This window comes from Cataglyphis hispanica, chromosome 8 (assembly GCF_021464435.1).
Source record: "Cataglyphis hispanica isolate Lineage 1 chromosome 8, ULB_Chis1_1.0, whole genome shotgun sequence".
In the NCBI taxonomy this organism is placed as follows: domain Eukaryota; kingdom Metazoa; phylum Arthropoda; class Insecta; order Hymenoptera; family Formicidae; genus Cataglyphis; species Cataglyphis hispanica.
Genome location: NC_065961.1, coordinates 1,554,666 through 1,581,151, shown reverse-complemented (window position 1 = coordinate 1,581,151; position 26,486 = coordinate 1,554,666). Strand labels below are relative to the sequence as shown.

The window sequence follows — 26,486 nt, the reverse complement described above, 5'->3', positions numbered from 1 at the left end:
GTCAACAGACTTACCAGGTGAATAACTATAAGACAACCGGACAGTGTTTTGGATTCAAGTAGAGTTTATATTTTACACTGCGCGAGTTATGTTATCGCGCAACACCGATAATGGAAATTATCTTTCTAACCACTTCGAGGACAGTAGCGATGAAATACGACAAATTATCGTTAAATAAGGCAAAGTGATAATACGTGAATTTTTTATTTTCTCCCTGCGTGAAACAAATATCCTCGCTCTATATCTTATTTATTTTAATATTACTTTATATATTATTTAATATTATTTTAATATTAAATCATATTACACAGTATTAATTGTTTCTACAATAATGATATCATATATAATTGAACTAGGCTAGTTTTTTATCGAATTAGTATTAACGATTAAGTTTAAAATTACCTAAAATTTTAATTTAAATAATTATTAATATAAAATAGAATTATTTCACTATTTTTAAAATAAAAATTAAACATTACAGGAAATTCTATCAAAATAAATTGCAATAATGATTATGCTACAATACGTTTGCTGACTCTGATGCTTTCATGTAAAATAATGAATAATAATTAGTCAATATTATATTTGCAGAAAAACATTTTAAAAATTTTATGTGCTAGATATAAACGTCCAGGAAAGAAGAAAAAAGAACTCACAAAAGAGAACTGACAACGAGAATGTTTAATTTATAGATTTACGTATTGTGTGTGCAATGCAAATAAAGATACAAAATAAAGACATGCGATCCGTTTTTTTCATTTCCACCTCCATTAACTAAGTCAAGCGACAACATGCGTGTAGGTATAGACTTAATGAAACGATTATCATCACCAGCACTTCCAGTTGTGGTCTGGCTACCAGAAGGAAATTACTTGCTTGTGATAAGAAATATACCGCACAAGAAGTTGGAAGAATTCAAAAGTCGCGTCTATATGTATGTAGGTTTTCAAATTGCAATATTATAGTGTACGTGTTAGTATATATCATTATTATTATATTACTTTTATTTTAAAATTCCTAGCTAGACACTTAATAAACACTTTTTAGAAAATAAATTTCATTGAAAATAAAATTTACGTATAGTGAAGCGCGGATTAGTGTTACGTTTTATAACTATAGTATTTATGCTTTAAGTGTCCTTTAAAAATAAAAATAAATTATATCAAAAATAAAGTAAATGAACGATATGCTATAATTTGTTCCCAATGATGCAAAAAGTTAGTCTGCTGATTAATAAAGTTATATAATTATGGCTAAATTAAATCTTAAAATAATTTTATTTTTTGTTAGTCTATTGCATAGGCTAATATTTTTGTATCACACATATACAAAACATTATAAACAGTGTATTTTTAAGATCTCATTTTCATCTCGTGCATAAACTCGAGATGTTCGCAAAAACTTGTTACAATTTGACAATAATAAGTATTATCAATCAATTTTTTATGAATAATTTACAAAAATATATTGATAGTATATTTTTTACTGTTTAAATCATTTTTAACTAGATTTGTTGAAATATATGTATGAAAAAAATAACAATGAACACATTATATAATAATAAATAAATGATATATAAAGGAGATTTTAATTTATCAATGCTCTCATATTGCCTCATATCCTGTAACTAGTCCCAAGGTTATCCATTAGTATATGCGGTTGCAATTATGTAGATAACATCTCCGATTACTTTTGTACTCACGAATTTATGTCAATATATAATGTTACGCACTTCATATGAATCTTTCGATGTGCATTGGGTAATAAAAAAATTGTCATTTACAAAGATTTATAAAGATGAATTGATGATGCTTATCACAAAATAATGGCAAATTATTTCAAGCGGAAGATTCTTGAGTCTATGCCCGAAATAAAGACAGGATCCGAAAAATATAAATTCTCGGTAAATAAAAAATCTAAACGATATAACCTGATTTGTTAATGTAAATGTGAATTAATACAGGAGCATATCGATGATTGACGACATTAAGTATGTCGTTGGAAATTGCTTTTCTGTTACGCGAGAGTTAAACTTGCGGGAAACACTGCGGGCGACAAAGGCAACCGGAGATTGATCGAATGCGCTTTACGACGCAAGGTGCAGCAAAGTTCGCCAATGTGAGGATGGCGATACGACGGGAAACTTGAGATTCGAACGACGGCGGCGATCAGTGGAATCGATATACGTATACACTATTCGATATACGAAACGCGCCAGGATCTTCAGCGATGATCACGAGCTACAACGTGACACCGCTAAGAAAGTACGCGGAAATCAGTTACCGCGTAAAATGCGTCGCGGTGGAGAACGAGCGGGTGTTCAGCGATGTTTACGTCACTCATCAGACGCAAGATCCAGTTTGCCAGCAGGACGATTACGCTTTTCCGTCGGAGTACAGAAGACGAAGGCGCAACTTGATACAGCAAACTCTGGACGGACCGGATTTTATGAAGCTGAATAGCAAACGGTCGACCAGAAGCGCCGATATCGCAAAATCATACTGGCAAAGGCGCAGCAAATCTATAAGGGATGAACCGAGCACAATCACATTTAATTATGAGAATGTTGACAGTCGTGACACGGTCGCCAAAAGGCCCAAGGTAAACATTCGTACAATGCGACTCGAGCTAGATCAATCAATCCTCGTCAGGGAGATTGCGAGCCAGCGATATAGACGGGTTTAGTTTGAATAGATATCTACCTGTTCTGGTTTGAGAATGTTGACTTAGGCATTAGCATGCGAAGTCGTAGGAGTTGGAATGTGTATTCATTTTAAATTGATTAGACTTCCTTGAGAAGTTTTCTAAATTTATCTCAATAAATACACATGGAATATTGATTCGTGTATATTTTATAGTAAAATATATATCTTAAACATTTCATATATTTTTATCACTCTTTAATATTCTATCTGACAATACGGACGATAACGCATAAGCTAGATATGTGCTAGCAGAATAAACTGAAGATATATAATATTATAATGAGAAACTTGATACCATAACTTTACCAGAAAGTAATAGAAGTAGTCACAGTAATATTATGCAAGATGAAAAAGTCATTCTTCTTTTTGTTTCTTTTAATTTTGATACATATCATTATTAGTATCGCTTTATATGAATCTCTTCTACATTATTTTCCCGGAAAGAAACAATACATCATCTGACGATTGCATTTTAGGTATACCCATCACCTCTGCGCTGTTCGCCGCTGCAGAAAGAAATTGTGATTACCTCGCTAGTAGATCAACTATTGTTGGACATTTATGGCATTCCGATGGGCGACAGGGGACGTTCAGAAAGCGAATCAACGGCATCGTCCTTGAAACCACGCCCGCAACATCAATATCTGCAGAAAGCTCGTCTGCTATTGAAAAGTAAGACAATTCAATATGAGCGGAATAAATAGGCGTCGCAGAAAAATAGAAATGCATGAAAGCTCGCATCTTGTGTTGATTGAAATTCTCGATAATAAACAACGCGATTCGTTATTACCAGTACTTAGCAATAGAATAAAAAGATTTTTTTATTATAAATATAAACATTATTATATGATATGCTACGCACAAAAAATATATGTATATTCAATTATTTCATCTGAAAAGTACAGATAGCATTTTAATACATTTTCTAAAATGCAGAGCGAATATTGTTTACAAAGCATCTTTTGTAAATAATATCAATTTAAATATTATGCGGTTCATAAATGCGTTTAATGAGGCATTGAATATTTTCAAAACTGGAAGCTTCCGAAACCTCTCTTTTTTTAATACATATTCTAGAATAATAAAAGCTTGATGTAACGCTCTTTGATTTTTTGTTCACGGTTAAAGGAGATCTCTCTCATTCACTTGATTATATCAAAAATCAATATTGCATATTTATTATAAAATAATGTAACAAATAACGGATCTCGTTTTTCTTAATTAAATCAACTACAAGGGCTTTCTTTCTTTCGAACAATTGCAATGAAGACTTTACGATAAAATTATGTTTAATAAGGTGCATTATAATAATGATAGAAAAGAAAAACGAAGAATTGCCTTACTCCATCTTTCATTTTTTTTAATAACGACATTATTATTCACCGTATTATCGTCGGTTTTGCAAATTTCTTTCAAAGATTTTTCGAGATACCGTGCAACTATTGGTTTATGAATAATTCAAACGGTTGTCGCGATATAACGTGTACGGTCGTTTGATGCGTTCGCAATATGCAAGCTTTTATGTTTCTCGCGCTTTCAGCATTTTCGAATTAACCGCGTTTTATACGTGGACGACACAATAACGAAAAAAAACGAAAAGCTTATAAGGGCCACCGCACAAGTTTTTTCCATAACATTTTACATTACTTTAAGTATAGACCGTAAACTTCGGATATCGTAATCTTACACTTCAGTCAACGCATCAAAAAAATCGTAACGTAGTGCTGCTTTTGTTACTGTTTTCTTTGTGCATTAACTAAAGTTTAATATTATGTAAATGAAAAGCTTGTGCGGTGGCCCTTCGTTCTTTACGCGAATCAAAAGTGAAAATAACAAGAGTGTTATTAAATTCGTTATTACTACATTTTAAATCTTTAGCGCCCGTTTACCGATATTAAATTTTAATCTCTGAGAAATATGTATATAAAAATAATAATTCTTTTGTCAAAAATAAATATTATTCACATATTATTCAACGAGGATAATTTTATGTACAGGAAAGGATGAACTGCAGATCCTGCTTGTGACTCTACATGACCACATTATTCACACAGGCGGGTTACTTATCCGTCAGCTGCGCCGAAAGGATTATCTTACTGTTAAACGTGATAAACAATATGATATTATCACGGCTTACTTACAAGCACACAGCGCTAAGCGATGTAAGTAAATATTTCCCTTTAAATATTTTTAATGCGTTAATGCATAAAAACTATTTAACATTTCATGTGCAATGCTTATCGCAAACACTTGAACTTTACAACATAAAATTTATTGTCACGCGTGTATAACTCTAAGGAATAATTCAAGCTATTATAGTATTAATCTTTAATTTGCGATTCCATCATTAATTAATTAATGTGTCTTAAAAATTATCAATATTTATAAACGAAAGGAGATACAAAATACCTTTCTTTCGCTTCTTGTTCTGTAAGACATTTTAATTATGCAGAGAGGAAACCGTCTACTCATGGTATTATTAGTACCGTTCGAAGATTTTCGGCACAGCATTTTCTCTAAAATTGTTGGCAAACCTTTAATGTCCCCAAAGATATATTGCCTGCTATTACAAATTTATAAAATAAATAATAGTTGTGGGGAAAAAAAATTTCTCTATTTCAAGTTAGAAATATTCTATAAGAACTGTCAAAAAATTCAAAAGTATACCTTAGGTTATGAAAGATTAAAGAAACTCTCCTTGAGTATTCCCTGCTTTGTTACTCTTTAAAATAAGTGCAAAATTCAGAGTATACTTAAGCACAGAACAATCTTTCACGTGGTATTCAAATACTCTTTCATCTGAGCTCTATTTTCCCTTTGCGACATAATACATTACAGAAATTCTTTCGCTTTTTGCGTTTATATCATCATATTGCATTCGTACTATTGTCAACGATGAGTGACATGCAAAGAATGTGAGCTAGAAAAATCTGACATAATATATACCGGCTCAGCTGTCAAGACTGTTCTCGGTGATCCCCGTCTGGGTGTCGCGAAGAAATCGTGGCGTCAAGTTGCCGTTGCCGCGAAGAAACGAGCTTTCATATGCGGCGATGCGGTGATCAATAATTAGACTTTGCCGCGTCTCTCCGCCAGAACGTGGCACGCATGCTCCGCGTACAAAGTTCCGACGTGGCGTCATTGATAAAGTTTCAGTGCTGTTGCGCTCGCGCCGGCGGAGAATATATGCGGAAGTTTTCTCGTGTCGGTCCTTTCTGTCGGACTTACCGGCGTTCAACCAACGCGATAAACCCGAAGGATGAACTTCGAGATGAAGAATGCGCGCGAGACGGCACACTTTTTTTTTGCCATAAAGGAACAATTTTATCATAAACTTTTCACACAAATACGTATTCCGTGTCTGTATATTTGCCTGCAATTCAACTTGGCGAAAAGTGTTGTATACAAAAAAATTCTCTATTTAGCTTTTTGAAATTGCATTGCAATTGTAAACGCGTGAACGTTTATATTTATATTAACTACATAATAATCAACAAATTGCAAATTAATTACTATATTTTGATAAATTTTTTTAAATTAGATCGATTACAAAAGCTATGTTTGTTTTTAAATTTTATGCTTATTTTGCTCTTTTTATAATTTTATTATTGATTTTTGAAATAAAAAAAAAATGAAAACATCCAAATCATATCTCATTTCAACTCCTATCATATTTAACGAATCCATACATCGACGAATCATTTATAACGAATAATACCTTTACTTACAGTTTCTTTCGTTCTGCTACCGTTCTGTTATCATCCGTGATTTATTGATCTCATGTATTTTTGAACCATTTCTATACCGAATAAGATAGATTCGAGATATCTCGGTTTGACGCGCAAATATTATCTATACGAACTTTCTTTCCGTGCCATTAACCCAGTAATGCCGAAAAAACGCACCTCTGTTCTCGCATCAAATGAGCACGTAATGAACTACACTATACGGAACTATACTTCCTAATGTTAAAAACAATTATTATGGATTGCCTAAATGGCGTTTTTCATAATGTAACACTTGTAACGCTAGATATAAATAACTGGTCATGATTATTCAAATAAGTTTCTTATATTACGTACGTGTGTAATAAAAAATTGTATTTTTAAATGTGTAGCAAAATCAAAAAAGTAAAATTCAAAATAGTGTCATAATATAAAAGAAAATATAAATTCTTTAGAAGTTTTCAGATTATTTATGTTAATTATATTTTTAAGAAAAATTAGCAAAGATGTAATTAAATTGATGTAACGTAAAAGTCATGTATCTCTCCCTTTACATAACAAAAATTATAATTTCAAGCGCAGAATTATAGCTTCTATCTATAATAAGTGTTCATTGAAATTGATATTTGTTGATTACTAGTTAGCAGCTTCATGTTATTAACAAAGAGAAACTCGGCATTCTATACGGATCGAATTGAATTGAATCAACGTCATGAACATATTATTTCATCGTGACGATTTGCAAACTCAGGATTCGCATCAAATTCAAAAACGTCAAAATTACGTTCGCATTTATGTGAATATCAATCAAAGAGATACACGATTCAACAGATGTACATCCTTCGATATCTCGTAACGCTAACTATTTCTCGTAGTACTAACTATTTTGAGTGACCTATAAAGGAATGAAATCAATGAAGACGTAAATCCTTAACCCGCGAATGTTCTCATCAATAAATTATCTTGTGTCTAACAATGAACTCTGTTCTTTCGATTGATAAATGAAGAAAATATGAATTCATAATTTTACGAATTTCAAATAAAAACTATACAAATGATTTTTAGGATTAATTGCATGTCAGAAATTTTTTATTTATAATAATAATTAATTTTGTGATAAATAAGTCATTATACGATATTTCCTAGTTTACTTCACAGTTTTAATTAACATGCGCGATGTTATTACATTTTGAGAAATAATCCATTGCAAAGATGCGTGCTTTTGCATATAGGCGTGAATATATAATGAAATTTCTATAATAACATAAAACCTTGAGGATATAAATCTCATGTTTGCTTGATCTAATAATCTCTCTTCGTGAGAAGCTACGCATTAGATAAACTGGCGTTACGCTGCTCCATTTAATCGAAGCCTATTAATCTTTTAACGGATAAACTATTCAGCGTAATAAAAATTTAATTACCCGTGTATCGCCCACTACATCACATGTCGATATTTATTACGGCGTATAACTGTGAATAGGTTAGTCATTGCGAGTACGTTACATCAATCTTTTCTATTTAAAATGACAACTGAGCGCGCTACGCGCTTGATGAACTTTAATGTTTTAGATGTTTCTGTCAATCAAATTAATGATACTGTTTCTTAACATAACAAAAATCATATTTTTCAGATTAAGAAGTCATTTGATGCTGATCTTTTAATGCTATCAATTCAGTAATCGATAAAATAATGAATGAAAAAATAATAAATTAGTTATAAATGTTTTATTATACACATTTTTTAAATATAAATATAAGCGCATAGAAATTATATAAGCGTAAAATTTTTTGTTTAATTAAAAATTCAACGAGCATTCTAGAAGATTAGACTTTTTGTAAAGAGAAGTGAATTACACTAGGCAATGTATTGCCTAAAAAAAGTCATATGTTTTCGATAAGTTTCTGAGATATATTCCGCGCATCCAAATCGAAACGGGACAGTCTCGAATATACTCTTCTTCAAACGATCAGATATATGGGGGTGAAAGAATGCACGATGTGGGAAAACTGCGTGGAGCGCGTGCGTGGTGACGGGAGTGGCACCGCCACTCGCTACGGGGTTGAAACGGCGATTCGTGGAACAACGATGGTAGTGCCTACTGCAGGATTCCACGAGTAGGCAGCCACCCCTCGTGGCAAGCATCCCCTCGTTTCGTCGTTAATATCGCGAGGTTTGTGCGCGCGCGCATGTCGCGCTCTGTCTATCCGTTGCTGTTCAGCTGACTCGACGCATTCGTCGTACAAAGACGCTCCACTTGGGACAGCTGTCGGAGCATCGTCGCGACGCCGACGTCGCAAATTTTGCGGATCGAGTGTGTTGTCGAGTGCGCGGCCAACCAGCTAAGAGACGCATGCACGAAGAACCCGTTCGCGTTTTTTTGTTTTTTTTCGATGCTTTCATAAAATCGTGTCGCGCGAGACACAGATATGCACGTTGAGGTCGTTCGCTCGTGGTGCATTCGTGGCGTCATAGTGTGTGCGTATCAATGTATATCGAGATAGTGCCGTGCTGCATAATCGACAATCGTCCGATAGCGCGCTGATTCTTGCGGTAAAGATGGTACGACCCGACGACGTTTTAATTTCGCTATGTCAAGGTGTCAAAGCACCATGTTTATTTAATGTCATCTGCCGCGAGTAAGTATGTGGATCAACCGACTGTCTTGATCAACCGATGTACCAAAGTCGCGATTAAAGCAGCTCGAACAACGGATGGAGTGCACGTTTAAATCACGCTCACTTTATGAATTTAATAGGAAAATTTGTATATCGCGTATTAGGCCAATCTCGTGGGAAAGATAAGACTGCTCGTTTGATTTCTAGAACAATCTGTATTCAGGTCTCAAAGAAATAAAAAAAAAAGAAATAATAAAGAAAGAGAGAGAGAGAGAGAGAGAGAGAGAGAGAGAGAGTAGGTACAAAAATAAAACATATTAAACAATCAAAATTAAATTGTGTTTGACAGGAAGATACTAGTGTTTAAAATCTTTTTGTTATACTAAAGCTTAAAATAAGTATAGAAAATAAAATTAAATATAGTAATAATAATTTTTAATATTTATGAAGATTGTTTTCTTTTCATAAAATGTCGTTCAATCCAAATTAATACTAACGATTTGTTTAATTTAAAGGGCAATATCGAATCTTCTTCAATTTCCAATTTGCTCCATATTCTTATATATAAAGACATCGAATTATATTTTGATTGATGTCAAATATTTATGGGATATAAACATGACTGACACGAGTTCCTGACATTTGATCAAGAAAATATGAAATTGTCAAAAAACTAGCAGCCAAGCAGTGTACATATTTTCCGGAGTGCATTTAAATTAATATATAAAATTTTAAGTAACATATAAAATAACATATAAAATTTTAAGTTTCTCAAAGTTTCTGCTTCCTTTTGCTTCGATGAATCGATAAACATGACCTTGTACAATGATGAAAAATTTGGATTGCTAGATTTATCGGTTAAATATGCATTTTTAGGTCATATCAAAACTCAATGTGTAAAATCACAGTTACAACAACCGTGACTGATTTGAAGCATGCACGCTTCTCACTCTTCCGCTTATGTTGCACGCACAAGCGGTTTATTTTCATCGACATTGAAATCGCGATTCCAAAAACTCAACATTTCCTTTATGATTTTCTTTTTTCATTATACAGATTCCCGTAAATGAAGTTTAGTTTCTCGAAACTTGATGATCTCTTAAAATGTATCTGATAATTTTGCACAGCAAAAGTAATACAAGATAAATGGCGGAATATAAATTCAAGTTAAATGCTGCATACATCTTCTTAATTGTATTGCAATCGATCAGTCGCGATCGGATTAATTACTCGAGCATTTTATCGGTTTCATCAACCGCGAATAAAGTAAAAATCGATTCTGTTATCGGCTTAGCCGCTCTTATCATGGTTATCTCATGATTTTCCGAACAAACTATCGCAAAGTTTTTATATGTTATGTGTTGAAAATAAAATATATATAGTAAATATATTTCAAAATTAATGTATAATATATAATAAGCAAATATCTATTCGATATCCAAAATTAAATTATATGAAGAAATCTCCCATGTTTATACAAACGTATTTCACGCATATGTAATGCAGTACATTATGATGCTTGTAACAGGTGGTACAGATATATACACACGGCATAGAAGCAACGTGAAAAGGAATAATGCCACAATGTATCTATTTTCCAGAGAGATGAATTTTATTTGATATAAAAAGATAATAATAATAATTAAAATATGTAATAATTACGTTATATGTAATATTGTATGTAATATATTAATATTTCTCATCATATATAGTGTTTATCATACATTATGACCAAATCATATTTTAATTAAATAACAATTATTATTGTTCCTTATTGCTATTATTATCGCAACTAACACTTTTATTTATCTCTTTCGCCCCCTCTCTCTCTCTTTTATAAATTATTTTAACAATATATTAAATGATATATTAATATAAATTCACATATAATCAGATTAATAAATTTAATATCAGGAAAATGTATTTTTACTAAATACAGTATGACATTGCTATACGCGATTAAGTCAGCGGATCGATCGGCTTTTCAGAGTTATAGTAAAAATATCGCACGTTCGAAAGGAGCATCGCGATACGTTACGATTAAAAAGAATATCGCTAAAATAAACCGACGGACGACCGATCATGAATCACGAGAACGGTTGAGAGCATCGTGGGCGCGATATAATAAGAGACAGGAGAGATGAAAGTGAAAAGATGAAGAAGAGAGAGTGGCGCTTCTAATTGGAGAATGAACGGATTTTTCAACTCCCTCAAAAATCTCGCGTCCGGTGCCGCGTATGCTACCGGCTCTGCCTCGAGATACGAAGAGCTGGAAGGTGAAACGGCAGTTTTTGTAAATCTATCTCGCATGTTAATATTACATATACGTAGCACGTAATTAGCTTTGTAAATCACATACATGCATTAGCTTGTGAGTTAAATGTTGATAGATTAAATTCTGTCGTATATTCTTGTAAGAGCATAAACTATACCACATTCGATACATGCTATAATATGTTATAACATTAATAACATTAATTTAATATATTATAAAGAGTATCATGTAGCTTAGTCTGCTTTGCTTTCAGCCGTAGATATTAAAGTCTTTTTATTTCGAAACATATAACATAAAGTATAAAGTTATTTAAAGAGCTTACTTTTTTCATTGTCATTAAATAAATCTAAAAATATAATGATGCATAATTTACGTAAAAATTCAAAATGTGAAAAGATAAAAAAGCGTATTGCGTAAACAAAATTTTTTAATTTATTAATTTTTAATTAAAGTGTTAAAATACTGACAAAATAAAATGATATCTTTATTATAAATATTAATTAATTATAGATATTATTTGTACGATCGAAATTTTATATATATGTACATAAATATGCGTATGAATTATCTTGCAGCAAATCTACTTATTCGTAGACAAAATTATCAAAATAAATTGCTGCGACATATGTATTTATCGCAATTTCCATACTGGGCACAATTCGTATTTCAAGTTGAATTGTTATATGTTTGTCAACGCTGGAGTATCCGTAAAATTTAGTGCATGGCGCAATTTAATTTGTGACAACTCGTTGCGCTTTGTTTTCTGATGCTATTTCAAAGTGGTAGTAAAATTTATAGCAGTGTAACCATGTCTTTACCTGTAATTTGCAAGCTTCAACTATAAACCTCTCTAAACATACAACATTGACTCAATGTTGTGTAGCAAAAATTTTGAGCAAAGTTTGTGCAAAATGTAGAAAAACATATATTTATTTTATTATAATAACGTAAAGGAAGTATTTTTATTTTTATTTCTATTTCGCGCAATTTCCAGAAATGCAGAAATTTGTGGTTGAGCAATAAATAATATAAAATAATAGTACGTAACAATTTAAAAATTCTAACAAAAAACTTTTGATATTGTAAAAAAAAATATTAACACAATATAAAATATAAATTTGCTAATAGCAAAAATTATATTGATTTCACACTTGAGCGCATATGTCTGGCATAGTTTATTCAACCATTAATAGAATTCTATCGCAAGCCGCACTCGTTCGTTTGTAAAACGTTGCGAGATGACAATAAGCTATATTACACCGATCCATCCGCATGGAAATTAAATACTTTCGATCCGCCAACACATGGAGTTTTGCCGGTACATGAACGCATGAATAACTCTCTAGTATCCTACAAATTTCCACAGAATTATTTCTACTCAAACTATCCCGGCAATCCTTCAACCGTGGTTGTCATAGAAACGATTATGCGACGACCCTTCCATTAAATGTTAAAGGCGATCGAGCTTGCTTCGCTTCGCGACTTCATCAGTCGTTCATATTCAATCGAACGAGACGGTCATTATAATTTCGACAATAAAAAAATTCAAATTATTCGAAGCAGACGCTAGAAAATAATTCACGAGTTCATTGTGATTAAAACATTTTTTAGCTTGATTTAAATACGCAATCGCTTTTTTTGCTTTTGCGTTTCACGATATAAAGTAATATTTTCTCTACAAATCATGTCGATGGCTTATTGTTAATGCAAAAAACTTCAAGAACATTGTGTATATATATACGCGCGCTATTAAGTTCTAGTAACAAACTGTTATATGATATCAGAGAAAAAAATATATTACAGATTTCTCTCTAAATTTTTCAGTCGAAGATACGAAAATGAGATTTAGTTTGAGTCCGCAACCAGGAGAAATTACGCAATGGCTAGACGCCATGAAGATGGTTGCCAAGTTGCAAGGAGGGATACCACCAGAATTTCGGAAAAGAGTGAGTAATTTACTTCTATATAAAAAAAAAAATAATTCCTGAAGGAACAATAAAAGTTTAAAGTACCTGTTGCTAAAAGTAGATAAAAAGAAATAAACTGGAATCTTTTTATAGTTATGGTTAACATTGGCGGAACGTCATCTAGAAAAACACGGCGTAGATTGGAAGCAGGCTGAGAAGATCTGTTTCAATGAGTGGAGTAATCCTGACGACGAAGAGCTTGGCATACAAATCGTGAAGGTATGTAGCCGATAAGATATTGTCTAAGTGCGCCGGACGTGTTGGCGTATCTGCATAGAAACTTCGATCTAAATGATAACCTCTCTGTTAAAATGCATAAAAATCCTCTACTCTTGCGATATTTTGACGAATATCAATGTTATGTAAGTATTTGGCGTTCTTAAGATTTTTTGACGATTATTCAAATCAACAAGAAAGAAACTCGATTATGCAAATACCGTGAGAAAGAAACGGTATTCTGTCTTTTGATGATATTGTCTGACATGCTCAGTTTGTCATGCCATTCTTTGAAATGAATGACGGCGACCTGATTAATTCTGCGAGAGTATCTCCGAACGCGCATCTCGGCGCATTTACTGAGATAGCGGCCCCATTAACTTCGAGATGCCTCTTGTACATAATTCTTGGCATGAGCCATCGAGCTCAACAAACATAACTCTGTAGCGCAAAAACGTTTCAGGCGATATATAAAGAAAATAAAGTGTAGAAAGCTAAAAATTGATTATTACATTACGCAATTAGAATCAACGCGAACACTGTGCATAATTAAAATAAATCACCGTTCTAAAAATACTTATGCAATTTGATATCGCGTCAGATTGTATTAACTTCGTACATTTATAGAATGATCGACATTACTCATTATTAATTACGTCAATATAGCTCGGATTGTTCATCACTATAATGAGTAAATATCATCATTTGCTAATTATTGTTCGTCTACGTTATTTTCAATCAAGATTTTCGTTGCCACTCGCTTTTCGAGCCTTGTTCGTTCGTTTTATCAACTGATAAATTAATTATCTGATAGATTAATTATTTATTCATTCACATACAAGCATGATGAAAATTTAATCAAAAGCCTAAAATAAATTATGGAAAATTAATCTCATTTCTGCTACAAGACTCGAAGTACCAAAGCGATCGTCTTTAGCTAATTCGTCGGCGTTAAAGACATTACGATTCGCAGGATCTGCACAGGACAGGCTGCAGCCTGTTCTGCGGCGCCGCCGGTCGGGATAATCAAGCGGTGCTTCGTCGAGTTTTGCTTGGTTTCGCCCGTTGGAACAAATCCGTGGGCTATTGCCAGGGTCTAAACGTTTTGGCCGCCCTCGTCCTGCAAGTGATGGACCGCGCCGAATCCTCGGCCGTGAAGGTGATGATATATCTGATAGAAGGTGTTCTACCGGACGGTTATTTCGCCGATAATTTACGCGGCCTCTCTGTGGACATGGCGGTATTTCGAGATCTCCTGCGCTCGAGACTGCCAAAGTTGTCCAAGCACCTCGAGGCACTTCAGAATGACGCGAAGGATAAGGCGACGGGTAAGTCGGGTTGATAAAACGTAAAGAGACAAAATTCTTTATATCCGAATAAATATTAATAATACAAGGACATGTCTCCGCGAGATTATGTTAGTAGAAAATAGCAGAAAAGATTGAAGTACAAATAGCTCCGTTGAACGAATATCCGACGTGTGGAATGCTTTTACTTTCTTGATAGAAAGTTTATACACTTGTGTGTGCGATATTGTAATAACAAATTATTTCTTATATTAGTGTATGAATAAGATGTAATTTAATTTCAATTTAATTTTTTTTTATATATATATATATAAAATATAGCCAGGATATTGATGAAGAGATTTTCAAAAGTCTTCATCAATATCCTGGCTATATTATTATATAAAAAAAAAAAATTAAATTGAAATTAAATTACATCTTATTCATAGACTAATATAAGAAATAATTAATAATACCTTGAAATAATTAATTAACGCTTGTTTTACAAATACTATTTGTTTGAAACATATGTATCTACAACAAAAATCCGTTAGATCATAAAAATTATAATTTACTGCAATGGCAAGAATCTCGAAATAATTTAATTTAATTTGACTTTATTGCTGTTATCTTACTTCTCTTAATTGGTATAAATGATAGATATAATCTTGCTTTTCAGGAAATAGCTATGAACCGCCGCTCACGAATGTGTTCACTATGCAATGGTTTCTTACGCTTTTCTGCCATTGCTTACCGCAGGAAGCAGTACTTCGTGTCTGGGATCTGATATTTCTCGAAGGTAATGAAGTGCTCCTTAGAACGGCGCTCGCTATCTGGGAAGGCCTTTCGAAGTAAGTTTGAAATTCGAATTAAATAGATCACCAAAATTATACGTGACAAAAATCGATCTGTTACTTCTTAAATGATTGCAACGGATAAATAAAATAACCGATATTCCTGCAGTCGCATAATGGCCGTAACATCAGCGGATGAGTTCTACAGTATAATGGGAGTACTTACGAGAGAGATGCTAGAATTCACCGACACAAACAACCTCATAAAGGTGCAGTGCAGTCGTTCACATAATATTTAATAATGATAATATTATTTAGTAAAAAAGGAAAATTGCATCATTTAAAGCTTTTCTTACTTCTGATTATATTATCCATTAAAAATTACGTTGTATATTATATCTGACATTTTGTCAGATATAATATAATTTATTTGTGAATTGTTTCGACAGAATATCGTTAGTATGGGACCCTTGCAAGGTGTAGCAAATTTGAGAGACAAACATCGATATAACATCACCCCATGGGCGCGCAGGCTGAGTGACGACGATGACAGCGAGGCGGAAGAGGATGAGAGAGTGGCTGTAACGGCTGCCATGTTCAACATGGCCCAACGTATAAAAAAAGGTGTTTACCGTTAATAAATTCCGTAGTGCTTCAACGATATTAAAATCAAAAACGCGACAACGTCACACTCATCGTTTTATAGCCATATTTTATTTAGAATCACTACAGTATTATAGCTATATGCATTGAATTCAGTTTCATAAATCTTCGTTTATATTTTAATATAAGATATACATGTACATATATTTAAAAGTATAGTTTTTTTAGTTCTAATTTCTGAAAAAAAAAAAAGAAGAAAAACGTATTTTCATTACTTTGGAGAATAATATGCTAAAATTAAATTACAGTAAATGTTATCTTGAATAATAGATTAACAGTTATTATTTTAGATTGCGATCAAATATATTTTGCACAAGAAAAAATGGAAAACGGAAGATTAAAATATTATAAAATAATATTTACTAATCGTTAAAAGAAATGATCAATTTCAGATCGTATACCTTCGACAATAGGAGCATTACAAGCGATTGCACCCAGCAGTGATCGAGACCGCCTTGCTCTCGATATTAGTACATTGAAGCAGCAATATGCAAAACTGCGAGAACGGCAGCGGCAGGCACACATAATACTCTCTGGTAATAAAATAAATGTTAAATAAAAAAAGATTTAAATATTTCAAAAGACTAAAAAATGTGCGAATAGCATAGTTTTGGAATTGTTATGTATTTTTTTTTTTTTTAATTATAGTAAAAATTATACATTGCTTAAGTTAAAAGCACGTAAAAGCAGGAACGTATTGTTACAAACTAATGATATTTAATGGTCTATGCATAATATGCATATTCATATATATATATATATATATATATATATATATATATATATATATATATATTATAGCAACAAATCACAACAATTTCTCTATTGTCAATATTATTCGAAATTATCGAAATATAGCGTTGGCGAAAATTAAATTGCGCATTATATCTTGCGATCAAAACAAACGCGTAGATTTGACGATTACGATACATATTATAAAAGAATTTATGAGCAGCATGATGCATTACGATGCGTTCTACTTGCCATCGTAGCTTAATCATTCCATATTCACGAATGAAACCGAACTCATGTTCGTGCACGTTTACGGTTGGATACTATCATCATATTTTCATCCGGATGAGAATATATGATAACAACGTCTTGACCTTTCGAGATATTTTGACCTATCACGAACACAGCGTTTGCGCTCCTGTTTGTTTCGCTTCAACTTGAAGTAGCCACTTTGTACAGCTGTTTAACGAATGAAATTCTTATGTAATAAATAATAATTTTTAATTGATATACATTGATAAATTTTGAAGCAAAATTAAAATTTTCGTACAAAGCACACAAGACAAAATTTTTCAAAATAAAATTTAGAAATAAATCGATTAAAAATATATTTGAAAAAATAAGACTTATTTTGAAAATTGACAATATTTTTGTTATAATATTATAATTATTTTTTAATTTTAACTACGATAAAAAGATAACTATTGAAAAATACTGAATTATATTTTATAATGAAAATATAAGATGAAATAACATACATTCTATAAGTTCTCTAATGTCGCATAATATCTTTTTCTAAAATCGATATAGCAGTTAAGAGAAAACATAATAGCGAAATGCAATGCCAAAAATGTCATTTTATGCAACAAAGAAGATATAAAACTTATTTATAATTCAAAAATATTTTGATATTATTAAAATTATATCTCAATCAATCTAGTCTGATAGTAAAATATGCACTACTCTTATTCTAACCGATTTCTTATATTCTGATGTAGCCGCGTGCGCAAGACAGACCATGGTACCTCCGCCCACTTCTACAGCCATGAATCATCTATTAGTGGGCAAAAATGCCCTCGTAAGTGGAAAGAATCGACCGTTGAGTCTGCCGTCTGCTTCTGCCACATCGAAGTTACGGCCAACAACGCTTCATAGCCCAAAAAATCGTAGAGAGAGACAAGGTGTTACGCTTCATTGGAAAGATGCGAAAAGACCGAAACAAAGGGCCGGCGACGCTGGTGGTAAGTGCAATTAATTGTCAAAAAATTATTGGGATAAAAAGTAATTTCCAAAAAACGAAAGATAGTGAGATTTGAAAATATCATAAAAATATTTTTGCCATGAATGTAAATAAATATAATGCGAGCTACTTCTTGAATATGCACAAAACATTTACACAATATCTAAGATATAACGTAATATAAACACATAAATAATTATAAATAATGATTAAAAAATTATATTTTCAAAAAATATATATATGATTAATATTATAAAAAAATCAATAATAGTAAAAATAGTAAAAATGTCTTTAATAATTGAGTAAATTTATTATTTTAATTTAAATGAATTTCAATTTATGAAAATAAGCTCAGAATCTCAACTATATATAATAAATATCACAATATTGAGAATAATCATTTATATATATTGAACCTACGATATCACTTCCTATACCTACTCATGGCAAGTGTGACCAACGGAAAGTAAAGTAGTTCTGTTATCTACCTATAGTAAGACTCATCATGTCGCTTATCTACTGTTGAACCTCCAATTCCCTATACAATCAACCACCTGTTTCACGTTCGATATTAGTATTGATGCAGGTGTGGCAGATAGGGTCAACAACCAGTTCTGTGCTTCCTCTTGCCAAGTCGTCGCTTTATCGCCAATTACTTTCTTTCAAATACGAGTCAAGATTAATATATATACATAAATTATAACGAATATATTATTTCTAAAACGTTATTTATTCCTGTTGTTTAATATTTATCATTTGTGGTATAATTATTATTTGTTAATTGTTATCTTCGTTTTTGAGATTAATTGCTATTTTAATATTGTAAGCAATTTATTGATATTCTCTATTTTATGTTGCAGATGTTGATGCTTTTGGTACAGCATTTTTACAGTCGCCTCCAGAAACGTCATCTGTGACGTCGCCCAGCCGGGGTACTGCTGACAGCGATAGTGACAGCACGTCAACAGAATTGTGCGACGAGCCGGATCATCTGAGCGACGTCGATAGCGAGGAGCTTACGTCAGCGTCCGACTCTTACGTCATGGCCACGGATGACGAAAAGCATGCTTGCGTCGAAGGTTCATCGACTTCGGCGAGCACACCTGCGCGTTCGTATATTAAGAGCCCAACGATGATGGAATCAAAGGCAGATCCGATTCTCGGAATCGAACGCAGCGATAAAACCTCGTCTTTAACTGAAATTTCGATCGCCAAGATCACCGATCAAATACGAAGACTTTCGGCGGAGGATGACAATAACACGACAGTTCCTCGGATATTAAGTACGCGCGATAACGATGAGCTATTGTTGACGAGTGATTATTCGAACAAGAAATCAGAGGCGAAAAAAACGGAATGTAAGTCGCAGGATTTCGTCGATTATACGCCGAGTGAGGATGTGAGTTTATCGAAGACTATGAATAATTACGATTATTTAAATCTCCAATCTAATCTCGAGGAAAAGATGGATGATATTCTAATGCACAAAACGGATCGACTGAAAGATGTAGAGGAAAGAAGAGAAATTGTTCAGATTAGCAGTGATACAGGCCTTAAGACGGACATAATGGAATTAACTGCGAATACATTACAAGATAATTCCAAAGAAGAAACAAGCATTTCTTTGGATAAAAATTACGATAAATTTATTGCGCCTTTAGACAGTAACGACAAACCTTTCGAATTCACTTCGAAATTTTGCAGCAGAGTTTATCCTGATTCTAAAAGCAATAACAATTCGAACGATACAGATACGAGTAACAGAATTTTGGATATCGCGACAGAATCATCATCTTTTTATTCCAAGAGATACGTTGTAGGTCATCTTCCGATTTCTCCGATGACAATGGATAATAAACTAACGAAATTATCATCTGAGATATATAATGTTGCGGTAAATTCAGGAAATCTGACAAGTCCTGAAGCGGTATTAAAGAGATGCTTTCAGCGACAAGCAGCAAATGAAATCGTATTCTGACTTGAAGAAAAGTTCAAAATCTCCGGAGAGCACAAAGTCATTTAGCTCTGGAGAGACAATGGGTCCCGATTCGAAGCCTTCGAGTCTGACAATGAGCCCGAGAACACCAATCAGATCGGATTCTCATGACTTCACGATAAACAAATCGGCTTGTTCGTCCATTAGCTCAGATTCCAAGACTCTCGTTCTCCATTCCATGGGTTCGGATATCGAGCACGACAATCCGAGACCGATCACGAAGAAAACGTCGTACGAGAAATCGAGTCCGTCAACTCCAATTAGTACGGATTCTCTGAGAAACAAGTCCGAGACGAGCCCGAAATTGGTAATTAGCAGCTCCAGCGATTCGTGCAGCCCGAGCAAAATTAAGTCTTCCGAGAGATCATTCAGTTCCGATCTGCAATCGCCCGTAAGTGCCAATTCCATAAAATATACCTCGAACTATGGTAAACGAGGCCAGGATAACGTGTCGGATTCGCCACTCGATTTAAGCACCGCTACTTCGCCATTTTATCCTATCGCAAATCCTAATCAGAAAACGCCGTCGCCGTACGGTGCAAGCAAACAAAGATGCAGCGAAGACAGCACTGAAACGTCGCCCGATCAGAAATCAATCAATTCGAAAGATTCGGGCAAGTTTTCTGGATATCAAGCAAAAATAGGTATCTCAACAAAATCAATCGAAACTAAAGGAAGTGAAATTTCCGAGAGAATCTCCGAGAGAGTCTCCGAGAGAAACGATCTGTTTGTTAAACCGCAATTCGGCTTGAATACAGAACTGAACGCGAGTTACACATCGAGGGAAAAGAGTAAAGCTGATTTGAGCTCTTACGAATCGATCGATAGTGAGTCGCATCGCAAATGCGGAGATTACGTTGATGACAATACGGACGATCCGCTTTCTGAAAAGGATATAGTGCCTCAATTGCCGTATGAGAAGTTCGACAAGCATTATCTGAATTACAATTACAGACGTAGAGACCGATCGCGTCTAACCGAGAGGAGCTCTAGCAGTCTGGAGAGGAGATATACCGATTTGAAGTCCTCGATCTCGACCGATGAATTCAACACGACTATGGCAAAGAAAAGGTCTAGCGATATCCTGGAAGACATGAAGCACTTAGAAGCAAAAGCTCTTAGTGATGGTTCCGATACTAATATGCTAACAAAGAAGTCGAGTAACATCTGGGAGAATATGAAAAGTTTAGAAGCGAGACGGCAGGATACTTTCAGCAATTCAGCGAGCGGCTTTTCGAAACGGCGACTAGAGATCCCGGATATAAATATAACTAGCGAGGGTAGAAAATCTTACGTAGTGCATCCTAAAATCAACATCGACGAGAATAGCGATAGTATATTAAAGAGCATAGCATGTAACAAAAATAACAGCGATACGGACGATGGCAGAGAATCGAAAGTCGGTGTATGGACGAAAGTAAAGCCGCGTAAAAAGGGCGATAACGGACGCAGAAGTAGCGACAGGGCGTTAAAAATTATTCAAGAAAACTCAGCAATATTGCACAAGATACTGGCTTGTCAGGCAAAGAAACGTCTACCAGATCTGGAGGAGATATCCAAGGAAATTACTATTAGTCCGATAAATGAAGAAATTTCCAAGATATTCAGTCCGATTCTCGAAAAAATGGGATTAAACGAGCATGAGATAAATGAGGAATTGGCACGAATAAATTTCAAAGACTTCGACAATATGAGCGCCACCAGCGTATCGGAATTCGATGCGAAAATCAATGAAGAATTATCAAAGCTTTCCCTCATTGACGAGACGGAACAAATCGATCACTTAGGCGTAGACGAGATCATATCGCTCGAATATTTGAACACGCGAGAGGCGCTCATAGATCATAAGATAAACGCGGAACTCTCTAAACTGCTTGCAAACTACGAGGAGGAATCTCCACCGAGCATGATTAATTTGGAGAAAGGTTCCTCTAGCCAGAACATAAGCGAGATGGAGAGTCTCGATCTCACCAGCATTTCGACGAACGTATTCTCTTATAAATCCTCTAATGATTCCATCGAGACCAGAAGCGACTTGGAATCAATGCACGAAGCTGCGATACAGTCGGAAAAATTCCCGTTTGCGACATTAAAATACGAGAAAAGCATGTCGCCCAAAAGCGACATAGATATCTACATAGAGCTGGAAAAGCTCAACAAGATCTCAACTGCGCAGATGCTGCCGGAAACGCCTCTGAAAATATCGCCGAAACGATTGTCTCCCATTACGTACATTTCTGATACCTTGCCTTATCCGGAAGTCTTGCCCGCGACGAGATACGTGTCAAAAACAAGCCCGTTCGATACAACGCCGCTCAAGAAAACTTATGAGTCTTACAAGAGCTTCGACTTCCCAAGCAAGCGATCGCCGCGGGACAATCCTTATATCACGTACGATAAACCAGATGATTCATTCAAATATATGGATCTCAAGTCAAGAATCGCCATCGATCCCTCTGATCTGAATTTGAAGAGCCCGATATTATCTAAGGAATCTTTAGAGTTTCGCGTAAGATACGATAATGAATTGCCGAAGCCGACTGGCGGTGAATATGCACCTATTCAGGATGTTAAATCGACGTTTTCCTTAAACGCAGCAAGTTCTTATTACGGTAAAGATAATAATAAAACGCCATCGAAATCTATCAACAAGGAAGAGAAGTGTTTGGATATCGAGGACTATTCTAGCGATAAGTCGGATTTTCTACGTCATAAGTACAGTACCTTGTCGCCGAAGGAATATTCTTATGTCAGAAACACAGACTACGATAAACCATTAGGCACGTTATCACATGTTATGGTAGAGACAGAGTCGGATATTGGTTCATATTTGTCAACAAGACATCGCGACTATAATGTGTTATCGCCGTGTCGTCAATACAGAGATCAATATTTCTCTTCTAGTCCAAATCATTATACCCCGCAATTATCACCAAGTCTAACAAATGAAGCGAAAAGGCCTGTCTCGCATCCGGAATCCCCGAGCAAAATAAACGTCAGCAAGTATGGAGATTTAACGAGTCAGGGATCGAATAATTACAAGAAGTCAACGTTGAGCCTAGGTAACATGGAGGAAAACGTGAATAAAGACGAGAATGTTGATACTACTCCGAGTCCGAAGACACATTTCAGTCCATTCCCCGTTAGAAATAATACAAGAAAACCTAAAGAATTGACACTGAAGTTGGGTCTATATTCGCCGAAGAGTTCCGATTTCGATCAATTGAAAAAATCGTAGTGCTCAGTGATTTGTCGAAGCGATAGAGCTTTCGACCCACGCGAAAGTTCATATGTGAGCTGATACATTAAAACGAAAAGGAATGTCTATGTTCGCCAGTCAATCGTATTTCGATACATTCTTATATACTTTACGCAAAACAAAGCACACCCGATGCGTTTCAATGAGTCGCGTATCAATTTTCCGAATTTAACAAAGTGGGCCTAAAAAAATTATCGCCTAAGCATTCCTAAATCGTAATGCCCAACACCGTTAAATAAATTTGATGATAAGCTTGATTAGACGTAACATAGTTTTAAGGTAATGATTAAATAAAGTAAAGTCATGTAAGTGCTCGATCGGATAGTTCCGAATTACAAATAAATCTTATTTTTAGAAAGCACACAGATTTGTTTTGAGAAAAATCAGGCATGGCGAAAATTAATAATCGATAATAATATAAAAATTAATACAGAAACTGCGCGCGAGCATTATATCATAATCGCGATAAATGCAAAATAATATCTCCATGAATGCAATTAAATTTGGGAATATTGCTGAAATAATACGTCGTGCGTTATTGACGCGATTACGAAATAGCAAATTCGGGTAAAGCAGATTAATGATAAATTCAATTCCCACATTCGGTCACACGTGTCTCTCGCTTTCAGTCCTTTATTTCATCATTAATGTGCTTCACACATAATCAAATAATCCTATTCAAATTGTTGTTTAAAAAAAAAAGTCCAAACAAAATACCACAGCACTTGCAACGCTCGCATAACACAATTGTTAAATTTATAATTAAATGTCTCCGATTCCCTCCACTTTTGAACTCAAAATTTCCTACGAAATATGCCAAATCGATCGCAAAATTCTCAAAATTTAGGTTAATACTTAATTAAGAGAATTTTACGAAATGTCAACATCTTAATTGTACTATTGCTAACTGCTAGGCAAAAGAATAGAAATCTATAGTATGATTTATTTTGAAAAAAACGATATACGATGTAAATTTATAAGTTATCAATATAAAGCTTAATTTTTTTGTTCGTATATTTGGGCAAATTTATTATATAAATCTATATAATTCTAAGCAAATTATGCAATATAAATTAAATGTAAAGGAGATGGAGAGATTGTAATGTATATATATTGTATAATTTCAATTATTGGCTATATGTTACATAAATAACTTGACAAGGTTCTCTCTATCTGTTTCTTTTCTTTTCAGAATCTTTTTATAAAAAAAAAAATATAAAAATAGTATTTTTAGATGTTTCTAATAAGAAATATTCATATTATCGTGCGCAATATAAAATCAGATTGCTTGAATGAGCTGCAATTTAAATGAACCTGTGAATTACGAGTTTAAATCCTTGCTCACAAAAAATGGCTTCAATTCTATATATATATATATATATAACAAATTTACTCGCATTAAGAAATTCGCACGAGACAGTTTCCTATTTTACCGCAACGATTTGAATGTTTCTTATCGAGATATTTAATTACTCGGTTTACAGCCTACTTGAATATAAGAAAAATACATCTGTAACTCACAGTATGCAGAAAAAAAAAAAATCGTAATTCTTTCCTTTTCATACAATTCACGCATCAACGCACCTATATAATTTATGGTTAGCCTACTAGAATATTTCAATCATCTGTGATAGTTTAGAGAACGATAACATACAAGATGATAACATATTCATATAAAATATTATATAATTAAAATATTATATAATTTAATTGTTAAATTAATTATATATTCTTTTAATAAACTCTTTCTTTCTTTTAATAATTTAACAAAAAATTTATATATATTCTAGATTCTTTTATATATTACATAAAAAACAAAAATACTAAAATATAAATTAAATTCATGCATTATTAATCAGAGATTATCTAAAGAATCGCACTAATCTTACTCTCTACTCACTCGATCTTTCTCAATTTCTAAATGCTATACATCTTGTACAAAAGTTCACACATTTTCCACGTCCATTTTACCGAATAATACTTGTCAATTGTCATATAAGAAAATTATTGATAAAGAAAAAATGTATGGAACTGTTGATAAAAAAAACTTCCAGAAAAAAAAAACACCAAATTTGTAGATGTTTTTCTTTTGATATTGTAATTAAGTTTTTCTTACATAATATAAATATTTCATTTGATTTATTAACGCATACCATATAAATCATATAATATGGAGTGCTAAATATGTCTTGTCAATAGTCGGTATACAAACAGAATACATTATATACCTTATAAACTTAAGAGCATAAAAGTTATAGTATTAACTTTGATTATCATTATTTAGTTATCACATCGATTGAATTCATGAAAGTAGTTTCAGAAATATGCCTGTGAAATATAGAAAGTATTCGTAAAAGTGCTAAAAAGAAAAGCGATGGCACATTTAAATACAAAGATAGCTTAAATAAGAGGATAGTTAAGAATAGTTAATAATGCTATCGAGTAAATTATTGGATACAATCGCACCGTTAACACTATTGCTAATGTTACGAGCTGTCAACCGCTGTCAGTATTCTGCACTCTCATTGCGCATCCGGAGAAATTAGGTTCACTTTGTTAAAAATTTAACTGGAAATAAAACTGCTCGACAATATGTACACTTAATTCAGTTCATAATGTTATTTAAGCTTCTCGACATTTTTCGATATTTACCGAAGCATACGTTGCAACATGTACGGATGAGTAGCGTTTTTCTACTGGATCAAGATACCGAGATCGATTAGAATTTGTGGCAGATGAATATGCGTAGCCTGAATAAAGGTATCGTGTAACGTGTAGCGCGTCGAATAAAATGCAAATCCTATGTATCAAAGTATCCTAAGTCTCGTTTAGAAAGAAAAAAGGGGATATATTTAAGGATTAAGGGTGCGTGTGTAATATTGTTACGTGATGTTTTGAGAAAATTATTGTATATACACAGTGCGAGTCGCGTGCCAGATATAAGACTGTATATTTGAATTGCATAGAATGATAAGTCGTTATGGATAAAGAAACTGAATAAATATATTG

The 26,486-nt window shown here is 33.5% G+C and overlaps 2 protein-coding genes across 3 annotated transcripts in view; one reads left to right on the top strand and one right to left on the bottom strand.

Moving 5' to 3' along the window:
- The window catches only part of LOC126851428 (metalloproteinase inhibitor 3), a 154,852-nt gene that overhangs the window by 42,056 nt on the left and 86,310 nt on the right, over positions 1-26,486 (bottom strand). The gene's annotated exons all lie outside the window — the stretch shown is intronic.
- Positions 844-26,486, top strand: LOC126851378 (uncharacterized). The gene is given in 14 exon segments (XM_050595284.1): positions 844-934; positions 1,964-2,601; positions 3,182-3,377; positions 4,703-4,867; positions 13,149-13,270; positions 13,385-13,510; positions 14,481-14,835; positions 15,473-15,644; positions 15,757-15,856; positions 16,037-16,211; positions 16,643-16,786; positions 17,981-18,223; positions 19,083-20,154; positions 20,156-26,486. Coding segments are annotated over 13 exon segments (6,543 nt in total). The 5' UTR covers positions 844-934; positions 1,964-2,229; the 3' UTR covers positions 23,457-26,486.